At 37.3% G+C, this 22,028-nt stretch overlaps 1 protein-coding gene across 2 annotated transcripts in view; it reads right to left on the reverse strand.

Annotated features, from left to right (window-relative positions):
• The window catches only part of Abcb11 (ATP binding cassette subfamily B member 11), a 90,724-nt gene that overhangs the window by 31,922 nt on the left and 36,774 nt on the right, over window positions 1–22,028 (reverse strand). For both annotated transcript variants that reach the window (XM_026389591.2, XM_026389590.2), the window contains exons 11-18: window positions 16,652–16,765; window positions 14,343–14,453; window positions 12,384–12,509; window positions 10,739–10,942; window positions 8,918–9,088; window positions 8,313–8,514; window positions 7,415–7,484; window positions 2,685–2,784 (exon numbers count right to left, since the gene is read on the reverse strand). In XM_026389591.2, the coding sequence (XP_026245376.1) occupies window positions 2,685–2,784; window positions 7,415–7,484; window positions 8,313–8,514; window positions 8,918–9,088; window positions 10,739–10,942; window positions 12,384–12,509; window positions 14,343–14,453; window positions 16,652–16,765 (1,098 nt within the window). The remainder of the gene's footprint in view (window positions 1–2,684; window positions 2,785–7,414; window positions 7,485–8,312; window positions 8,515–8,917; window positions 9,089–10,738; window positions 10,943–12,383; window positions 12,510–14,342; window positions 14,454–16,651; window positions 16,766–22,028) is intronic.

A 22,028-nucleotide genomic window follows, 5' to 3' on the forward strand; every position in this document is an offset into this window, starting at 1 on the left:
ACTAGACTCCGGGTGAGTAACCCTACTTAGGGTCTGAAACATAGACATAAAACCATCTCTTCCAAGGGTTCAGTTAATGCTCTAAGAGACCACAAGGTGGAGTTGACTGCTTTCTATAAGTAGGCCTTCAGCCTCACAGAACATCTCCCCACCTAGAGATGGTAAGGTGAGGGTCCCTCTATCAAAACAGGAAAAAGAAAAGAGTTCATCGATTCTTGGGCTTGCAGAATTTAATTAAGTATTAAAGTACTTTAAAATACTGAAACTGGGCAACATTTACTCATACAATGTTACTTGAGATTAGAGATTCCATTAGACACATATTATTAATCTCAAAGCTAATGTTTCCTCTTAACAATAATTAATTCTTTAATATACAGGACTCTAATATAATTATCCTATAAACAAGTATTATTAATATCAGATATTTTCCTCTTGGAGTATTAGCACAATCACATTGACTTCCCTGACCTTTTTTTTTTTTCCTTCTTCTTCTTCTTCCTTTCCATCTCCTTTAACCAGAGAGAAGATAAAGCAGCATCTTTGCAAAATTACACTGGTCGACATTTCATTGATTTTGTTTTATTCCTAACTTATAATGTAGATGAGTAGAATGTAATAAGGAATTTTTAATCTCTCAAGCCTAAAATGAATCTGTATATTTGATTTAGATTCCCTTTCATTTGGTGGCTCCCTTCGGAGCTTTTCCTGCATCAAAAGAACTCTGGGCATCTGATCTCCAGATCTCTCCCTAGGCTCTGATGGTCCTCTGTGACTGTGCTGTGCCATCCACCAGCTTTAACAGTAACAGCAGGAGGTCAGCTTTCCCTTCCTTTTCTCCCTCCTTCCTCTCACTTTTCTCACCATTTACCCAGAAACTAGAAAGAAATATAAATATTGAATATGCTCAGTACTGTTACATTTAAATTCTGGCATAGTCTCTGGTCCTTCCTTGAAGCTCTATTAAACTCCTATTCTTGTCTAATACATCTTGGAGTTACTTGTGATGGCGCCATGGACATATATGAAATAGCTGTTTCTAGAACCAGATGAGGACATGAATCTTTAACAGCAGGATGCAGCAAGAAACCAGGCTTGCAAAATGTATTTTCTCTCACTGCAATTCATCAGTTGCTCCAAACAAAGAGTGTTCTTTGGAATTTATTTAAACCAACTCTGCTAGATATTAAGACCTCTATTCATTCAATATTAGTGCATGAAAACAAAAGAGAGCCTTGATAATCCATCTTTCATAGACATGTTATCAATAGTGCCAAAATTTCTTCATTGAGAGCCCATGTTTATAATTATTTCTTAATGGATGCACATGTTGGCATTTTATTGAAGAGAATTTGAAATTACATCATGCATAATGGATGTGCTTGTAATTAAAATATTCCCTGACTTGTTTGCTTTGATAAATATGAGAGTTTGAGCTTCATTTTACTGTAGAAATTCAATTTTTCATTCCAGTTGAAAAGTCTCTGGATGTCTGACTTGGTACAAGGCATGAGTCTAGGTGCGTAAGGTCATTCAAACACAAATAAGATGTAGTCGTTAAGTTTAAGAAGCTTATAATTTAGTAAAGGAATAGATCAGCCTGACTTCAAAGAAAGATCCATAAGGACATTTCCATCAAAAGTTTCCAATGAATGACTTCTGGTGGGGGTGTGGGGAGTATTGAAAGCTAGAGTACCGGGACCAGGAAAGGCTTGGAGGAGGACAGATGGTCATATGTGAAAGCCACACAGTGTCCACAACAGCAGGACACCTTCATCCTTGTGAGGAAAGTTTTTTTATTGCTATATGTGCAGATTCCTGTTCGATTTCTTTAATTTCAGGCTATTTTGAATTTATGTTAAAATCAATGTTGTTATTTTAAATGTATCCTAAAACATTATTATAAAATTGTCTAAAGTAAATAAATGTCCATAAAACCTAATGGACCTCTGTAATTCAAAAATTGTGATGACTTGTTTAAGGCCTAGTCTTATTAAATGTCTGTGTCTGGCCATCAGTGTTTAAATCCTATCTTAAAAGATAGCTGCAATGAAGATATAGATGTCTGATACCTGTCTCTGACTTGCTCTCCTATACATTCTGCCTTGTTTAGCAATTTCACTGAAAAAGATATCTAGAGATTGACATCTCTAGCTTACAGGTTTCCACTAATCTTAAACTTCATCTTAATAATACTATATCTAGGATCTGACCTCATTTATGGAGCTAAAGGTACCACTTGGAGAGTTGATTGAATGCTTTTGCCAATTTTGTTATAACTTAAAAAAAATTCTTAAAATTTAGAAAAAAAAAAGGGCTTTTTTGGAAATTCTTTAAAACTTTGGAAATTCTTTAAAACTTTTGGAAATTCTTTTTTGGAAATTCTTTAAAACACAAGATAAAGCAAATAATTTACTAAGCACATCTGCAAAACATATTTCCTGTGTTTATCAGAAGGGTTCATCTAAAAACTAACCCAGTTTTAGTTAACGTGTTCTGTAAAGTAATTCATTAGCTAATCCGTGTTTCTTTTTTAAAATGGTGTAAAATAGAGTTTTTACCAGGCGCTAATGTTCTCCTACTTTGTGTGACCTCATGAACCACATATGTTCAGGTTTAAAGGGCACACAGTGGTCCCCCAGGAGAGATCGCTTCCATTCCTGCATGAGTGATTGGTGCCTGACCTGTTCATCTTCGTAAGTCGATTTATGATGTACAGCAGCTAAGGTAGGTTCATGTACCAGATGAGAAAGCTGAGATTTGGAACGTTGCCGGAGAGAAGCTCTGTAAACAGAAAGATGGAAGAGTGTGTAAATGATGGGCAGGCTGGAACAAGACTCAGTTGGTGTTCAAATTTACATCATGTGTCAAATAAACAAAAATGTTTGGTAGGTCCCATGGAGACCAGGGAAGGGAGGCTCAAGATTAGGTTTGACAGAGCTATTCTTAGGGCAGAGCTAATTGGGTTCATTGCTCTGGGACTCAAGCTTTGCAATTGTTGGACCTGGATTTGAAGGCAGCTAGGGAGGGAGAAAATGAAGAGGAGCACATTTGTCCCAGCAGTTCACTAAAATAGGCCCAAGGCTCAAACACATTCCAAGCCCATATGGTTCTGCTAACCACTGCCATAGCAAACCCAATGGCCTCTCACTTTTACCTCTTTCTGGTTCAGGTCTGAGTTTTGTTTTCTCCCCCCGCCCTTTTCTCTCCCTCCCTTCCTTTCTGGTATTCCTGGTGTTTAGTATAAAGTTACCAGGATTGGAGTGAGCTGATAGAAGGAAATAGGGCCCCCAGTGAGATTGTCTCTGAGCTAGCTATACAAGCCCACAGAAATGCATGAACACAAATCTTACTGAAATATAATTTAGGGGCTGGGGATGTGGCTCAAGCGGTAGCGGGCTCGCCTGGCATGCGTGTGGCCCGGGTTCGATCCTCAGCACCACATACCAACAAAGATGTTGTGTCCGCCGAGAACTAAAAAATAAATATTAAAAATTCTCTCTCTCTCTCTCCTCTCTCCTCTCTCACTCTCTCTTTAAAAAAAATTTTAAAAAAAGAAATATAATTTAGCTTAATGTATTCATTCATGTATTTATTCATTCAACAGTAGCTTATTGGGACCTACAACATGCTCAATCCTGGGGAGACACAAAGACTAGTCAATCACAGGCTTCTTCCTCAAGGAATTTTCATCCTATAGAAAAGCAATGCATTCACCTAAGCTAGATATAAGGAAGCATATGGCTAAGGGAGGTAAAGTAGTTTTGCATAGAGATTTTGGAAATTCAAAAGGAAAAGAAACATATGGCAGGTGATACCAAGAAAGGTCTCAATCAAGAGGTGGCTAAGTAGTGTTTGGCTATTGGTAGACTACAGGGAAGAGCATTTCTGACAGAGAAGACAGTGTAAACAAGCATGCAGAGAGTTACTGGGTAAGTATATTTAATTCATGACAAGCATAAGATGTGATTGGCTCTTTTTTTTCCCCCTGAGATTCTTGGGAAGGGGGGGTCCCCATTCTCTTCAAGATTAACTTATAAGCACTGGGAGCTGCTAGCAATTACGTTGAGATACTCTAAGAACTAAAAGTGAGGCCAACAGTGAAAAGAGGGAAACCCATCTATCTTGAACACATCCTTGAAGTTCTAGCCTTAGACAAAAGCATCCTTGGGCTATTTGGTTATATCGGCTGATTCTTTCCTTTTAAAGGTTGAACCAAGTTGGGTTAGGTATTCAGTCATTTGCAAATAGAATCTTAACTGATACAGTTAATGCCAAAGAGTTGGAAGGAAGGAAGTTACATTATCAAAGATGTACTTTGGAAGGCTTAATCTGAAGTAGTAGTGTTAGGAGAATGTTGGAGATGGGGAGATCTGTGTCAACTGCTTTAGTACACTCTAGAAGGAACTATTCATATGTTGACCCCTATCATTTTGTACCCAGGAGAGAGTAGACTGAAGCAAATACCAATGTGTGCCTGTGCCTATAACTTCACCAAGGCTTCTTAAGAAAGCAGGAACATACCAACTTGATTACTTTAACTGGTTCCCATGTTCGGTTAATGACACTGTCATCCTGTTAGTCACCTAGGCTCAATGCTGTACATTTACCTGAAGTCCTGTCTCTTCCTTGTTCTTGCACACTCAAACTCTTGCCCAGTCTTCTATGACCAGACATGAAACCACTCCCGCCCCCCTCCCTGTCCTCCAACTGGCCTTAGAACACTCCCATTCCTTCCTATCCATCCTGAAACTCCCCAGAGTTATTTCTTTGGATTAGATAGATAATGTTAAACTATCTTCTTCAGAAGGTGAAGACTAGGATTGTGTCACCTGGAGATCAAGTACATGACAGGGACAAGACTTAAGGTCATAGATCTATAATGCAAACCCAATGCAATGAACACCAAGGTAGAAATGGGTGACAGATGAGGTGTTAAGATATAATTGGCTACCTCCCAGTGCTGAACATAGGAATACCTATATTCTGTACCCTTGGGTTTCTACTATTTTCATCTTATATTTCTTTTTTTTTAAATATTTTTTAGTTCTCAGCGGACACAACATCTTTGTTGGTATGTGGTGCTGAGGATCGAACCCGGGCCGCACGCATGCCAGGCGAGCCCGCTACCGCTTGAGCCACATCCCCAGCCCTCATCTTATATTTCTTAAGACTCTTCCCCGCCCCATTTCCTAAACTGTTCCACCTATCTCACATAAGCTGTCATGAGACCATGAGCTATTATGGTGCTAGGCACCTATGCTACCTGCTATCTGGTTCCTTACTTATCTACCAGCAAGACCAGAATCTATGACATCCCCCCTTCAGAAATCTAACGCATCTCCTCTTCCCCATCTCAGAAGCTGTGAACCACTTTTTACAATGAAGAAAAATGTTAATTTGGGGACTAAATGCTCTCTTAGTTATTTTTTAGAAAATTATTTGCTGTTATCTATTAAATGGTTCCTGAACCTAAAATATATCACTGAAGAGGAACACAGGCATTGAAAAACTAAAGCCAAAAACCAAAATACCAATTAACATTTCATTTAGTTATCTTGGAACAGAAAAAAAATAATCAGCACATACAATGAGATATTTTTAACAGATCTTTTTACTCAAACTTATAAATCTTTCTCTCTGCAGGAGGTTAATAGCTACTCTCTGTGTATAGATAGTATTTCTGAATTTCTCATCCTAGTCACTAAAATGAAGAATTTGTGAGAAATTATAGCCAAATAAATATTTATATTAAAATGGTTATCTGTTCCTAACAATAAACTGTAAATAAATAACTTATAATGAATAGAGTTTTGCTCATTTTAAAATAATTATTTTCTTATTGACACAACCATAACATACACCTCCATTTTAACTGTTCTAGCAATCAGAAGTGTATGGTCATTCTCAGTGTTTAAGAAGTTACTTCATATCATTAGATTATGGTTTTAATAACTTTAATGATTTTAACATTTATCATGACTAAACTTACTGCCAGATGTTCATAAAACTTGCCTAAAATTTTTGGTAACTTTCATAGGTTTTACTTTATACACTAACCTGAAGCTATTGCTTTGTTATTTTCTAAGTTCAAAAAACTAAATAAAATTAGCATTTCTTTAAAAAAAAATAGGAGGCTTGTTCTGAAAAGAAAAAAAAAATACATAAACCATTCTACTTCTGAGAATTTAGATTTAAAAAGCAAAAGTACACTAATACCTGAAATTTCTATTTTCAGTTGAAAATAAAGCACGATACCTTTTAGTGAGTTATTCTTTTAATTTAATATTTATTATTAAAATTTTTAATATTCAAATGCATAAATCTGACCACGTTGAGTTGTTAGCTGGCTACTTCATCTTAATTCCTTTTCAGTAAACAGTGAGCCATCTTGATTGAGAAAGTTCTGTAACTGAGTCTGCTCAGAACACTGCCTTACATTATAGGTCCAGGAAGTGGTGAGGGCAGTGGTGGGGAGAGATGCTTTCAACCATCACCTAATAGTCTCCTAATTTTTTTCATAACTATAGACACATATTCCTGGGCAGAATTCTTAATAAACAGATCTTTAACATTAGGGGAGAATTTTTTTTTAATTTTTTTTTAGTGAAACTCATAGGCCAGGATGAAAAACTAAAATTTATAGTCTTGCTAATAGTATACTCCAAAAAATATGTTCATGCTCATATGTTGATCCAGAGAAAAATAAATAACTCATTTAGAAAAATGATTTAAAAGCTAAAAACATACATTTTTACTTAATCTAGTTAACGAATGATTTGTTTTCAATTGGGTTACTCTGGGAGCAGCAATGTTTTAATTCAGTTGTACCTCAGTAGGTTAAAGAATGGAGTTAACAGTATGAACATGACCTTTATATAAGACAGTGGTTCACACCACAGTTAGCTTTAGTGAAAAAAGTAAACAGTGATTTTTGTTAAATCTCCTAAATTCTATAAATGACACGTGTGTGTGTGTGTGTGTGTGTGCGCGCGCTGTAGTGAGGATTGTACTTAGTAGTGCTCTACCACTGAACGACATCCCCAGTCCTATTTATTTTATATTTTGCCATAAGGTCTAAGTCATCTAGCCTGGCTTGGAATATGCCATCCTCCTGCCTCCTCCACTCCCACAGCTGGAATTACAGATATGTACCACTGCTCCAGTTAGTAAACAACATCTTATCCAGACAGCCCTCCATGGGGATCCTACCCTCAATAAGATGAGAAACTGAAGTTAGACAGAAGAAGCTATGAATTATGGACATAAATGTCAATACAGCAACAAAACATTCATCTGCAGTTCTTGCTATGTAAGACCTGGGAGTCTGCTTTCTTTGATATACTTAAGATATTGCCTGAGGCTCCTAAGAATATCTGAAAACTTTAAAATGTGCCATGCACTTTGAGCTTACCTTAAACTATCCCGGTAGCTCCCTCTGCTAAAGCTCTTCTCAAGCATGTCACCTTCAGTTCCATCTTTTCCTACGTAACACAATATGAGTCACTCCTTAGTAGATACAGTAAACAGACCATATTTAAATAGAATCATTCTATTTGCCTAAAATGTAGTTACTATGTATAAAGACAAAATAGTCTATAAAATTTTATTCTTAAAAAATAAAGCTTGTAACTTGTCCAGCACATTGTAACAAAAATTTGAACCACATGCTAGCCTATTACCTCTGTATAAAATAGGTATGTTTTCAGCATAAATCATAAAAACAACTTTAGGGAGAAACCCACTAGTAGTAGCAAAAATATGACAGAACCACCGAATGTTTCAAGTCTATTCAGAATAGCTCATGGTGTCCATGTATGCAGCAGTCATGCCCGGACACATTCACAAGTCTAAACGTGAAATAGTGAAAAAAGTTTAGAATGCTGGTTAATCTAGCTTGGGCAACCACTATGTCTGAAAATTCAGATTGATAGAGAGAAGGTGTAGTAGGGTCTAAAGCATCTATTTATGTTTGGAAAAAAATATATACAACCTTTTATTCATTGACTAATTCACTCTACTAGTAAGAATGAGACACCTAGGATATACAGGACACACTCCAGAAGGGGCTCTCCTGTCTGCAAAGTGTAAAGAAAAGGGATGGAATTAAAAACTAGAAGACTTGGCTTTGGCTCTATGATTTGATCAAACAACTCACCTCTTGAACTTCAGTGGTTTCCTTTATCATTTATATAATGCCTGCCAGGACTTTTGGGAGAACAAATCAGATGTGTGTATTAACATGCACAGAAAATCAAGCCCCGGAAATATAAACTAACTTAACGTGCAAGTGAAAGGAAAACACCACTTGCCCTTCTCATCCTTTTCCTGAAGGTCTTGGTTTCCTTGATTTTGCAAAGTCACTAGAGTGAAGTAAACGCCTTTCCTTTCTAACAGTTCTTCATGGGTGCCTCTTTCCACAACTGTGCCACATTCAAAACCAATGATGACGTCTGCAAATCTGATGGTGGAGAGACGATGGGCCACTGACACAGTTGTTTGCTTGTGTTGGATCTGCAAGAATATACAGTGCACGGTGAAACATGACTGTAAGACAAGGTAGGCTTTGATCTTTGGATCGTCCCAGAATCCACAAGTAAGTCAGAGCCTTGGTTCCCAAGAATGTCTTTAAACTGGCTGTGCAGACACCAGAAAAGGCCAACACAGCTTCTTGTAGCCATAAATCCCATCATGCTTTGGTCTGATTGCTGCTATTAATCAATAGCTTTAAAAGGGGGAGGGAATTTTAAAAATCATGTAAGATCTCAACAAGAGTTTAAATTTTACATGTGCATCCTTTCGAACCAAATCCTAACTATTTTATCAAGATGAGAAAGATTGTAGTCAGCTAATATTTTCTGAAGGATCACACAGGATACGTGGACCCCTTAGCCCTGTAAAGTAAACTCACACAAACCTTATTCAGTGATTTTTGTACCACAGCCTCACTCTCGTTGTCCAAGGCTGAGGTAGCCATGTCCAAAAGGAGGATCTTGGGGTTTCGGATAAGGGCTCTGGCAATGGCTATCCTTTGTTTCTGGCCACCACTCATCTGGCCTCCTCCTTCTCCTACAAGGGTGTCAAATTGCTAGGAAAAAAGTGACATCAGTCATGATGGAGAAGAACTCGGTGGTTTCTGTTGGTAACTAACCCTGCACGAGGTCTCTTCTAACTGCCTCCTCAAGAATGAATTTTCACAGGTCTAACTTTTACTAAAAGAAACGTCCCTTCCCCAAACAGGTAATTAACTAATCAATATCTATGCAAGAGATAAAGAAATTGATTTATGCTCTTATCCCCAGGTGCATTGAGCTGTGTAAATATTCTTCTGCAGCTCAACTTCAAATAAATGTTTTCAGTCAAAGTGAAAACAAGTCCTTGTCTCCTTTCTCTAATTAGGCAACCCAGCAAAACATAATACTAACGTTGTCTTTATATTGTGAATGAAAGGGCAAACCACATCAAGTGGTTACTGAGCGTGCCCATGCCTATTGTTACATGGGAACATAAGTAGTCATTCTTATCTTGCCTAGTAGTAGCCAACATGAGTTGTGCACCTACCACTTGAGTGGTTCTGAGGCAGGTACTGTGGTTCTCCTCAACTGGTGAATAAGGAAATGCTGGGCATAAAATATAAACTTATCGAAATTCTAAAGCTGTTAAGTGGAGAAGTTGGGTTTGATACTGGTGTAGCTTTTTCCTCTTTGGTCATGAAGCTAAAACGTGCATATCTGCAATTTTATTCATAAAGGTAATTCAGAAGATCAATCAGGAAGTGTTCAAGATCACTGACTCTGGAACCAGACCATCTGCTATCCATCTTGTTTCTCCTGATTACTTGTATAATTCTGAACAAGTTATTCACCTATTAGAATCTCAGTTCTCTCTTCTACAGATGGGAATAATAGTTGCCATCTGACCAGATGAATGTGGGGGTTTAAATGAGTGAATAGATGTGAAGTCCTTAGAAAAGTGCCTGGAATGTAGCAAGCTCTATACAGGTGCCCACTATTATTAATCCTCCTTTGACTTTAGCAGGTCATCTGTGGCAAAATCCATATAAATATAATAATATGGAGGTGGTCTTTGTAGTAGTAGAATGAAGTGTAGAGTGAAGATGTATGAGGAATTGTTTTTGAATCTGTGAGAAGCAGTTCCAAGGACACAATATTTAAGCTAAGTACAAGAAAACTAAATAATAACAGTTGTAGACATCAAGAAAGCACTGCACAAGTAATACCATATGACAAATTTAGCCTTTTTTTAGATGGGTGCTTAATATATGGAAATTGTATCTATAGCAAAGAGTGATTTTCAGAAGAAAGTTTCCCAGCTTGGCAGATTTTAAATATGTAAACAATGTGTTTTCAGATAGAAGGGAAAACTTATGGTACATTTCCACACATAAGACAAAAATATGACCTTGGGAATTTAATAATTCACTCTAGGAATGCCTGTAATCTCAGCTCCTCAGGCGGCCGAGGCAGGAGGATCACAAGCTTGAGGCCAGCCTGGGCAACTTAATGAGACACTATCTAAAAAAGGAGGAGGAGGAGGAGAAGGAAGAGGAGGAGGAGGAGGAGGATATGGAGGAGGAAGAGGAGGAGGAGGAGGAGGAGAAAGAAAAAGTGCATAAAGAATTTAATGATCTGGAATTCAAAGTTTTTAAAGTGTGTACTATTGTGTAATTTTTTTTTCTGACTTCTGGGTTTCCTTCTGGAATATGAAGCTAGGGTACCTGTGGCAGGGTCATGATGAAATTGTAGGCGTTGGCCTCCTTGGCAGCTCGGATTATGTCTTCCATTGTCGCCTCTTTCCTGCCATAGCGAATATTTTCTGCAATAGTGGTGGAGAACAGAACTGGCTCTTGTTCCACTACCCCAATCTGATCTCTCAGCCATTGGATGTTAAGAGAGCGAATGTCGTGGCCATCCAGAGTCACCTAGGGAACAGAACAACATCACATGGCTTGGATCCCTTCAGGGTCCTGAATCAGGAGGTGATACTTGACCACGGGGGAGAAAAAGAGAGGCTGACAAGACTGTGACTGTCACAATTCCCCTTGAAGTGAGGCTGTTTAGTTAGGACACAACGTATAATTGAAATCATGTATAGCTGTAGGGCAATTCATTGTAGAAACTTAAATGATGCATGTGTAGAAACACAAATAATTACTTAATTTTGCACTATTATTAGCCCAGGAATGGACAAGTTTCTAATTTCTCACTAAAGAGTAATGAGTTGTTCATCACACTTTGAATATTTTATTATCTTTTGACTTCTGATCAAAAAAGTGACCTCAAAATTATTTTAAAAAATAAATTAATAATCCCTATCTTATTTATATGCTTTATAGTAAATCTTACTTTCTGGTAAGATGCATCAAATAACACTTAGCTGTTCAAAAGCAACTAAAGGCATAAATGGGAATGAATCAAAATCACTATAGGAAAAATGTGAAAATTTTATATCAAAAAACCATATTTCTAGATATTTGAGAGTCATTATGATGGCATGTAGCAAAGAATACCCAATTGAGAAGGAAATGTCTGTGGAAAAGGAAAATTCTATTATTTCTGCCTTGTCAGAGCAACATTATATGCATGATTGAGAACCTGTGGCATTGAAGCCATTTAACCTACAGTCACAACAAGTATCTCTCAAAGCACCAAGGAGATGCTGACAAGAATAATTTTGAGGCAGAGTATAAAGATGTGGCATCTACATACCTGAGTTCAAATACTGGCCTGATCATTCCTCACAGTGACTTGAGGCCATTCCTAATCTTTTTGACACTCTGCTCCCTCATTTGTTAAATGGGGATATGTACCTTTTGGGGTCATTGTGAAAATAAGGAATCATTTTTATGAAGTATTTGACATATTATATGTGGCAAGTAAGTGGTGATTATTAACAGTATTTATTTTCTTAATTTTAGTCTATGTTTACTCAAATAAATACAAGGAAAAAGAGATCACATCATTTGAGGAATTGTATATAGAAAAGGTTTTCTTAAACCCAGCTTTTTGAAGTGGTAATCAAGGGCATTCTTTGTTTATTTCTAGCTATGCCAGCTTTCCTATGCTTGGCACTTGTAAATCATAAGGAATCAATAATGATTTTGTTGCAACAAAAGAAAAGAAGGGTAATAGGTAGTTCACTGTGAAAGCAGCAGCACCAGTTCAAATGTTCAGTGGTTACTGAGCGAATAGAATGACAGGTTAGTCACTGAGTACTGTCACTACGCAGGGAGTTCGTCTTCTCTATTCAGTAAGAAGTCATTAAATCTATGTGTGAGCCAGGACAATCTCAGTTTGACAGTAGAGCACCACTTTTGCATTTCCCTGTCCCCATGAGTTGAGAAGTTTCTGGAAGACACATACCATGCCTTCACAGGGGTCGTAGAATCTCTGAATGAGCTGCAGTGCCGTACTTTTCCCACTTCCACTAGATCCTACTAGAGCTGTCATTTCCCCTGGTTTAATGACCATGCTGAGGTTACTTAAACTCTGAAAGGAAAAGAAAATTAAAAAGTTCAGATTCTCACTGTCTGCCAATCAGTTAGGATACTCTGTGAGATCACTGCGTGTGTGAGTGTGCATGCGAGTTTACATATGTTCCACAGCACAGCCCTCAATACCCATTCATCACCAGCAAAAGGAAACAGGCCTAGGATCAGGTTTTATCATTTGCCATTTACTTAATAACTGCAGCCAACAAATAATGATGTGTAGTAACACTGGTAAAATAACTAAGCCAGGCTGACTTCTAAAATTATGTTCCAAAATCTAACTTAAAACCACTTCTGACATACTAGGATACCTACAGGAGACTGTCCCAATTATTAAAGAAAAAACTCCAGTAAGTTAGACACACATTGCTACTTTCCTGACCAACAATTAGCAACAAACTGACTTGTAGATTTTTAAGCTGTAATATACTGTATAGTGTGTGGGCATCTTACTTGAATACCTTGACCTAAAAAGTGTTTGTGGTGTGTTTCTAGGCCCTTAGCACTGAATGCGGGATGGGGTCAAGAATGAGCAGTTCATTTGCAACTATCTGCTGAATATTTTGTCAGTGAGAGGTGATTTTTGTATTGATTGTGTGAAGGTGGTTTGGGGGTTCTTATGTGACCAAATCTCACATCTTTTATTTCGCACTGGAAAATCAATCTTGCAAATATATTTCCACTTTCTGGCCTGTATTGGACTGTAAGATCCCCAAAATAGAGAATTTTACCAAAGCAAACTATTGCCATTTAGAATAAAAGATAAAACAGAAATGAAATCAATGTCTCAATTCAACCAGTATTTGTTGAGCTGCTACAATGAGCTGATTCCAAATAGGTACTATGAAGAAAGTTTTAGACATTCATTCCTAAATATTTACTGAGTGAATACTATTTTGTGATTTATACTTTACAAAGCACTTTTAACATATATTATGACATTTGATGTTTAGGTACATATGCAATATATAATGATAAAAATATACTTTAAATATGTAAACAGAATATATATTTACTTATACTTTCTGCTTTTACATATATGCCTATATAATAGGTGTATAGAATGAGAATAAATTTAGGCTAACAAGGCGGGATTTAGTTCTGTGGGGATAACAGAAATATTATTAAGAAAAAGAGACCAGAGATAACTCTGTTAAAAATGAGGAATAAATCTCATTTCAAAGTCAATTCATTCAGGGGGAAATGGATTCTAATTTTCCTACGGAGTGGAATGTCTTTTTAAAGATCTTGCTGTTTAGTTTCAGAAAACCATAAATTTCCTTACCATGTGGCCTGGATAGCCACCTAGCACAAGGTACACAAGCGTAATATCACCAGGGTACCTTCTCTAAGGACTAATACAGTGACCCTGGTGAGCTTACAGATAGCATGTAAAAAGCCAGACAGTGGCTTCCCTTTGTCACTCTGACCTACCCCCTCAGAGTGCTCCACCTTCTGCAGTCTCTAAGGAGATGGTGATGCAGCCCTGCGTCTTGATTGCTGGGGTTGCTTACAGTCTGTTTACCATGTGCTTAGAATGACAGGCTCGGACACTCATTTCAACAGAGCATCATACTCTTGACCTAACCTGAATGTTCTGTGAGACTGTCTGTGTTCCAACCACAGGGACTTACACAATTCAATTATCACAAAACAATGAGGTGTGTCACTTAAGATGGCACCACACCCAGTGATACTTCCAGAGAAACCTATCTCTGTCCCCAGTTACTGGAAACTGAATCAGGCCTCAGAAAACAAGTAATTGATGGCTCTGAAAATGAGTAATCAAAAACAAATGTTTACCCTTTTCAGGGAAAAAACTGGCACTCACCTTCACCTTTGGTCTGGAGGGATAGTGAAAGGTCACATTATGGAATTCAATTTCACCCTTGACTCTATCCAGCTTGTAACCGTCTTCTGACATGCTGTCAATCATGGGTTTCTGGAGGGCAATTCAGGAGAGATGTAGCAACAACACATGATATATGCATTTACTGTCCATTTTAATTTGCGTTAACTCATAAAACAGAACAACCAGTAGGTAAAACACTGCAGATATGCTAAAGATAAATTGCTTCCGCATTAAATATTTATTAATAATAGTGAATAATAATGATAATAATCACTACTACTTTTGAACTATTATATTACTGCATATTATTATTGTGATACCTTAATATAATAATACATATTTTAGTCATTTAGTTAATGTTTATTGAATTATTGCTATGAGAGATGTATATATTATATTCCCATGTTGTTAATTTAACATATTATTAATGTTTGTTATAATGCATTAAATTATACATTAATCACATTATTTAAATATTATGGGAAGCAATGTGCAGAAATTTTAATGTACTTTTTCATTTACATAATTGTCATTATAACCTATCTAGACAAGTGATGTGCCTATTTTTCAGGTAAGGAAGTGGAGGAATCTCAGATAAATTGTTTCTTGCCTGGGGCCACACAAGTAGTCAACTAAGATGGGAGCCACTGGGACTCATTGAGTACATAATATAGATGATGATTACAACTATATATATATTCAACTATATATATATATATATATATATATATATATATATATATATATATATTCAACTAAATACCCAGTTGAATCCCACCATTGTGTACATCCACAAGAATAGGGTCCTAATTAGAATAAGAAATAAACTATGCTTATATGATTTTATCAAAATGGATTCTACTGTCACATATGACTGAAAATAATCCATAAAAATAAATACAAAGAACTAACTCTTGGCCAACAGTGTCTTCAGATGTTACTACCTTTCAATTGACTATACTGAATTTCACCGCTGTTCTTATTAGTAGAAAGTCTAATCTAGAATTTAACCATTCTGGTTAACCAGTCAAAGTGGTTAACCTCATGCTACCAAAATACTCCAGGTTCAACTTCTTCCCTCTTTCGTGACTGGTAACAGAAATTCATCACCATAGTTCTGCTTGGGGGTATGATGTCATCTACTCTCTTCTTGGTTCTCTAATAAGAGTAATACAATAATCTTTAAATGTCTTAATTTTTAGTCATAATTTCACAGGGCTGTGTATTTCATTTGAACATATAACAACCCTAAAATGAGACTGAATAAAGCACCACTTTTCTGTGCTTTCTAACAATCTCACTATATCCCACTTTCTAACAATCTCACAAATAAAATGACAAGCAAATAAAGTAATGAGCAGTTTTCTCAGGTAGATGCCAGCCTCTCTGTTTGGAAAAATATACTCAGGGTTCAGAGGACCCATGTAGTACCATTTATTCCCAGGCCTTCTGACTAAGCTTGTTGCATTTTGTTTTCAGAGAGGAAGAACATATTGCCATCCTCTCCCTTCGGTTTTTGAATTGTGACTTCCTAGATTGATCTCCAATGTGCTTCTGTAGATCAACCAGTAAAATCCTGGCCAGCCTACCAAGCTGCTTTATAAACCTCCTTTCTGCCACATTAAGAAAATATCCAATCTTATGAAACTGATCTTTTAGTCCTATATGCCTGGGACCCTTGCCTGTCCCTCCAGTCTCTTCCCCCTGCTCACTCTCTTCATTCACGCTCCTTGAGTTCACCAAGCCCTTGCCCAACTTGGAGGTCTAGCTTTCAGGAATCCCTCCCTGCTGTCACTTCCCATGCACCAATTTAAAGATCCCTTTCCCGTCCCAGTCAACATCACATTGCCCTGCTCTATTTCCTTCACTGGACTCTGATATTGCCTCGTGTTTGAAGTGCTTACTTCTTTATCCCTGTCTCCCAGTATGAGTATGAGAGCAGGGGCCTCATTTGTTCTGGATCACTGTTGCATTTCCAGCTCTTAGAATCAGGTGTAGCTGGTGATGGCAATTAGTAAGTATTGCTAAAGTAGAGCATTTTGATATGCTCCTCATATATTTTTTAAATATTTTTTAGTTTTAGGTGAATACAATGTCTTTATTTTTATGTGGTGCTAAGGATCCAACCCAGTGCCTCATATGTACTAGGCGAGCGCTCTACCACTTGAGCCACAACCCCAGTTGCAAGCTCCTCATACTTTTTAATGTTAGAAGAAATTCCTTTAGGGTTCATTCCCTGCTTCGCCCCACCCACCCGCTACTGGCCTTTCCTTTTGGCTTTTACATACCCTGTCTATTGTCTCAAAAATACTGACAGCTGCTGCACGCCCAGCAGCAAAGGCTTCCAAACAAGAAGATGCATTGCCAAGGTTCAAAGCTCCTGTTAAGACACTGAAGAAAATCTGAAATGAAAAGAGGGAAATAGTTTTCAATGTGTTTTTGCCAGTTTGTAAATAGTATGCTCCTACCATTTGGGTCATCTCTGGAAACTGAGAGATATCTCAGAAATATTCTTCCATAGGAGTTTGAAAGCTAAATGACTCTTTGGTGCTTGGAAAGGTCTGACCTAGTTTTTGTTCTATAAAGTATCTCCAATCTCTCTACTATTGTGATTTCTAAAACTACATTTTTTTTTTCTGAACATCATTCCTCTAGAAAGTAGGAAAAATAAGATGTGGAAGCAAGGCAACACATATACACAAAGTAGGTTAGAATAGTTGGATAATCCATTGGATTTGTTATATACTCAGTCTTATAATGGTTTTCTAGTTGAAGGGTAACCTAAATAATAGACATACTAAGGTTGGCATGATTGTCCTAGAAGTTGGTTCATGCAAAATCAATCTGCCATTACTGCTACTAGTATGCTTGTCACTAGGATAACTATTGTTGCTACTGCTACTAATGTTGTTCTACTGCTAACAATGATAACAAGTATGTTGTAAGTGCTTTATCTCTATTACTTCATTTAATTGTCACAACAAAAGAGGAAACAGACATATTTGGAAGATCCCTCACTTGCCTAGATTACAATATGTACTTAGTAGTGTTTAAATCCAGGCATTTGACTACCACGCTATGTAGCTCCCAACCTCACCTGTGGCTGGCTGCATTTCAGGTGGAATGGCCAGGTTCCTGCATACAGCTGGGGAAGCTATCCATTGACTTGCCGACTCAGCCATCTCTTTAAGATTGGGAAAGACTACCTGATCATGGATGTTCCTTCCAAATAGCATTCTGTGTTAAATCTTTTTAATTTAAAATTTTTCTTATAATTGTTAACACATATTAATTGTCCAAAATAATGGGTTCCATCATACTTACATCCTTACATATAACTTGCTTAAATCACATCCACACTCCCTACGACCATCACTTAGCCTCATCCCCCACCCTCTGGTCCTCTTTCCCTTTTCTGATTGTCCCCTTACTACTTTCATGTCATAGATCATATGGTATTCTATTTTTAGTTTTTTTGAGGCATCTCCATACTCTTTTCCATAGTGGCTGTACTAATTTACATTCTCATAAGCAGTATAAAAGGATTCCCTTCATCCTCACCAGCACTTGTTATTTTTTGTTTTCTTGATAATAACCACTATGACTAGGGTGAGATGGAATGTTAATGTCACCTGGATTTGCATTTCCCTGATGGCTAAAGATCTTGAGCATTTTTTCATATATTTATTGGCTATTTGTGCTTCTTTTGAGAAATGTCAGTTCAGCTTATTTGCCCATTTACTGATTAGATTACATGTTTTTTCTTGGTATTGAATTTTTTAATATTTATTTTTTAGTTGCAGTTGGACACAATACCTTTATTTATTTATTTATTTATTTTTATGTGGTGCTGAGGATGCCTCACACGTGCTAGGCAAGTGCTCTACCACTGAGCCACAACCCCAGTCCCCTTGGCATTGAATTTTTTGAGTTCTTTCTGTAGTTGAGATACCTGAATAGCTGGCTTTTTTTTCCCTCCTATTCTGTAGGCTGTCTCTTCATCCCATTGATTGTCTCCTTTGTTGTGCAGAAGCTTTTTAATTTGATGTAATCCTCTTTGTCAATTCTTGAGCTATTGGAATTCCATTCAGGAAATCCTTGCCTAGACCAATATATTGAATTATTTCCCCCTTATGTTTTCCTCCAGCAATTTCAAAGTTGTCAGCTTACATTAAGGTCTTTGATTCATTTTGAATTGATTTTTTACAGGGTAAGAGGTAGAGATACAGTTTCAGTCTTCTACAAGTAGATGTCCAGTTTTCCCAGCACCATTTGTTGAAAAGGCTATCATTTCTCCAACACATGTTTTTGGTTCCTTTGTCTGAGACCAGATGGTTATGGATGTGTGGGTTTATTCCTGAGTCTCCTATTCTATTCCATTGATCTACATGTATATTTTTATGCCAAACAAAAACCTGCTGTTTTGTTTCAAGGCTCTATAATATACTACAAAATCAGATATTGTGCTACCTCTAGCATTGTTCTTTTTTCTCAGAATTGCTTTGACTATTTGGGTCATTTGTGTTTCCGTATGAATTTTAGAATTTTTCTTTTTTTTGGTCGTGTGAAGGATGTCATTAGTACCTTAATGGGCATTGCATTAGATTTGTAGATCACTTTTAGTAGAATAACCATCTTAATTGTCATACTCCATTAACATGAGGTGTCCTTCTCTCTTCTATTGTCTTCTTTATTTCTTCAGCAATTTGTAATTTTCATTGTAGAGATTTTTCATCTCCTCTGTTAGGCAAGGCTTATTCCCAGGTTTTATTTTTGTTGATTTTTTTTTTTTGGCTATTGTAAATGGGATTGTTTTCCCTTTTATTTCTTCTTAATTTTTTTTCTTCTGTACTGGGGATTGACCTCAGAGGCACTCTATCACTGTTATATCCCCTTTTCTTTCTTTTTGTTTTTATTTTTGAGACAAGGTTTCACTAAGTTGCTGAAACTCACCTCAAACTTGTGAGTCTCCTGCCTCATCCTCCCAAGTAACAGGGATTTCCCGATTTCTTTCTCAGTGAGTTTATTATTGGTGTAAAGAAAGCTGGCAACATTAGTATGTTGATTTTGTATCCTGCTACTTTGCTAAATTTCTTATCAATTCTAAGAGGCTTTTGGTGGACTCTCCAGGGTTTTCTAGGTGCAGCATCATATAATCTGCATACTGGGATTATTTGACATTTCTCTTTTCCTGCTGGTATCTCTTTTATTTTATTTTTTTTTTCTCTTCCTGATTACTCTGGGTAATTTCCAGTGCTATATCAAATAATTATTGTGGGAAGGGCTAGGATTGTGGCTCAGCAGTAGAGCGCTCACTAGAACCACATACAAATAAAGGCATTGTGTTGTGTCCATCTACACCTAAAAAATAAATATTAAAAAAAAATAATTGTGGGAGTGGACACTCTTGCCTTGTTCCTGATTTTAGAGGAAATGTTTTTAGTTTTTCCTTATTCAATAGGATATTGGCTATGGATTTGTTGTATATAGCCTTTATTATGTTGAGGAATGATCCTTCTATATTTATTAAGGGTTTTTATCATAAAGTAATGTTGAATTTTATCAAAGACTTTTTCTACATCTACTGAGATGACTATGTGATTTTTTTCCCTTGATTCTATTTATGTGTTGTAGTCCATTTATTGGATTGCATAAGTTGAACCAACCTTGCATCCCTATAATGAAGCCAACTCAATCATGGGGTATGATCTTTTAAATGTGATGTTTAATTTGTTTTGCAAGTATTTATTGAGGATTTTTGCATCCATATTAATCAAGAATATTAGTCTACCAGTTTCTTTTTGTTGTTATTGTTGTGTGCTTGTCAGGTTTTGGTAGCAGGATAATACTGGCTTGTACCAGTGGTGTTCATAAAGACAAGGAGGAGGCAATGAAGCCATTTCTCAAGATGATCTCTAGAAGGAACACAAGTCTCCTCTTAACCCTCCTGTCAACCAAAGAATGGGTACTAGTCATATGACTCACATGGAGGATCTTTCATTGGCCATGCCTTCTTACCAAGGTGAAGTTGACACCTGTGTGAATATAGACTTTTCAGGTAATCAAATGATCCCAGTATGGAGGTTTCCATAGACCAGACCCTACCTACTGGTTGTGTCCCAGCAAAGCAAATCTCCCCAGAGGATCTCCTCATTCTGTTTCTTCCTTGTGGTTGGAGCAGTTGCTCTGTGGACTTTCTGAGTCTTCCAGCCATCTTCTTCCCTCTCCAGAAGCCTCTCCATTCCATTCCTCAGGATGATTAACAGGGCCAGGGCTGCTCCACATGGGTGGTGGGCTAAATTTATGCTTTCTTCCTCAATTACACACCCTATCCATGGGGATAAGTGATCTTTTCATCTGTCCTTGTTCCCTTTCTCCTATCACAACAGAAGCTTTCTCCCAGAGTCAAGTTACTAAATATTTCAAGCCCCAATGTTTTTATCTGGAACAGAGGGGTAATGATAATATATACTTTGCAGGATTGTTAGGAGGATTAAGTGAGAAAATGTGTATAAAGACAGTTAATCCAGCACTGGTCACATAAATGAATGATAGTGATGAAGAAAATATTGAGAACTCACAAGGTGAAAAGGTCAGCAGACAGAACAGTTCTTATGATCTAAATTGGCTTAAGACCACCATTATCAGAAGTCTTACTATCTCAGTAAGGGAAGCCTTCCTGTGCCCTAAATCTGGGGTGGGCAAACATCTTCTGGAAAGGCCAAATACTATACAGTTCAGGCTTGCCAGGTCACATGGGCTCTCAATTACTCAACTCCACCATGTAGTACAAAAGCAGCCATAAATAATAAGGAATAAATGCCTGTGGCTATGTCCCAATAAAACACTTTGTAAAAACAGGTGGTGGACTGGATTTGACCTGAGGGATGTATTTTTCTAACTCATTGGAGGCTTAAATTGAGGTTTGGAGTCAAACTCTTGCTCATCCTGGCTTTAAAAGCTGTGGCTTCATGCAAGTATCTTCCTGGAGGTTCTTAGGGGGAGAGTGCATGAGACAGGACGGATGCATGTGCCCCAAACTGTCACGGTAGACAACGCATCGCAATAGAGCAGCATTTTTTCACCCCAAATATCATACCCTTTAACCCTGTGGACAGAACAGTGGGAAGAGAGGCTGCTGCAGAACAATGTATGTAGGCTGTGCTGGAGAAAGGGGGCCTGTGGTTCCCTAGAAGATAGATCTGGAGGCAGGAAAACAGTGGTTCCATGGAGTCACAGAGACCTGAGTTCAAGTCATGCTCTATATCATTCGGCACATATTTTTTTTTACTTCGTGGCCTCCCCTTTGTACAGAATACAGCTGTATGACCTGTGGTAATATATGAAATACCTCACTCAGTGCTTGACACCATGCGCACTCTGAGTGGATGGGACTTTCTATTACTGTTATTGTTTTTATCATTGAAACCTGAAACTCGAGAGACCTTTTGCCCCATTCAGTTGCCCAACATTCTTTCCTAAGAGACTACAGAGTAGATTTTTGTCTAAATATAAGTGATACTAATTACAGTCACTTATGTGAACCACTTACCATTTATGCCCAATTACCATGTAAACAGTAATGATTTTGTGTATCACAAAATATGCTAGATTAACCTAATTGTAAATTAGTTGATTGATTAAAACATTCAACTCAGCTCTAGA

This window comes from Urocitellus parryii, chromosome 1 (assembly GCF_045843805.1).
Source record: "Urocitellus parryii isolate mUroPar1 chromosome 1, mUroPar1.hap1, whole genome shotgun sequence".
Lineage (NCBI taxonomy): Eukaryota > Metazoa > Chordata > Mammalia > Rodentia > Sciuridae > Urocitellus > Urocitellus parryii.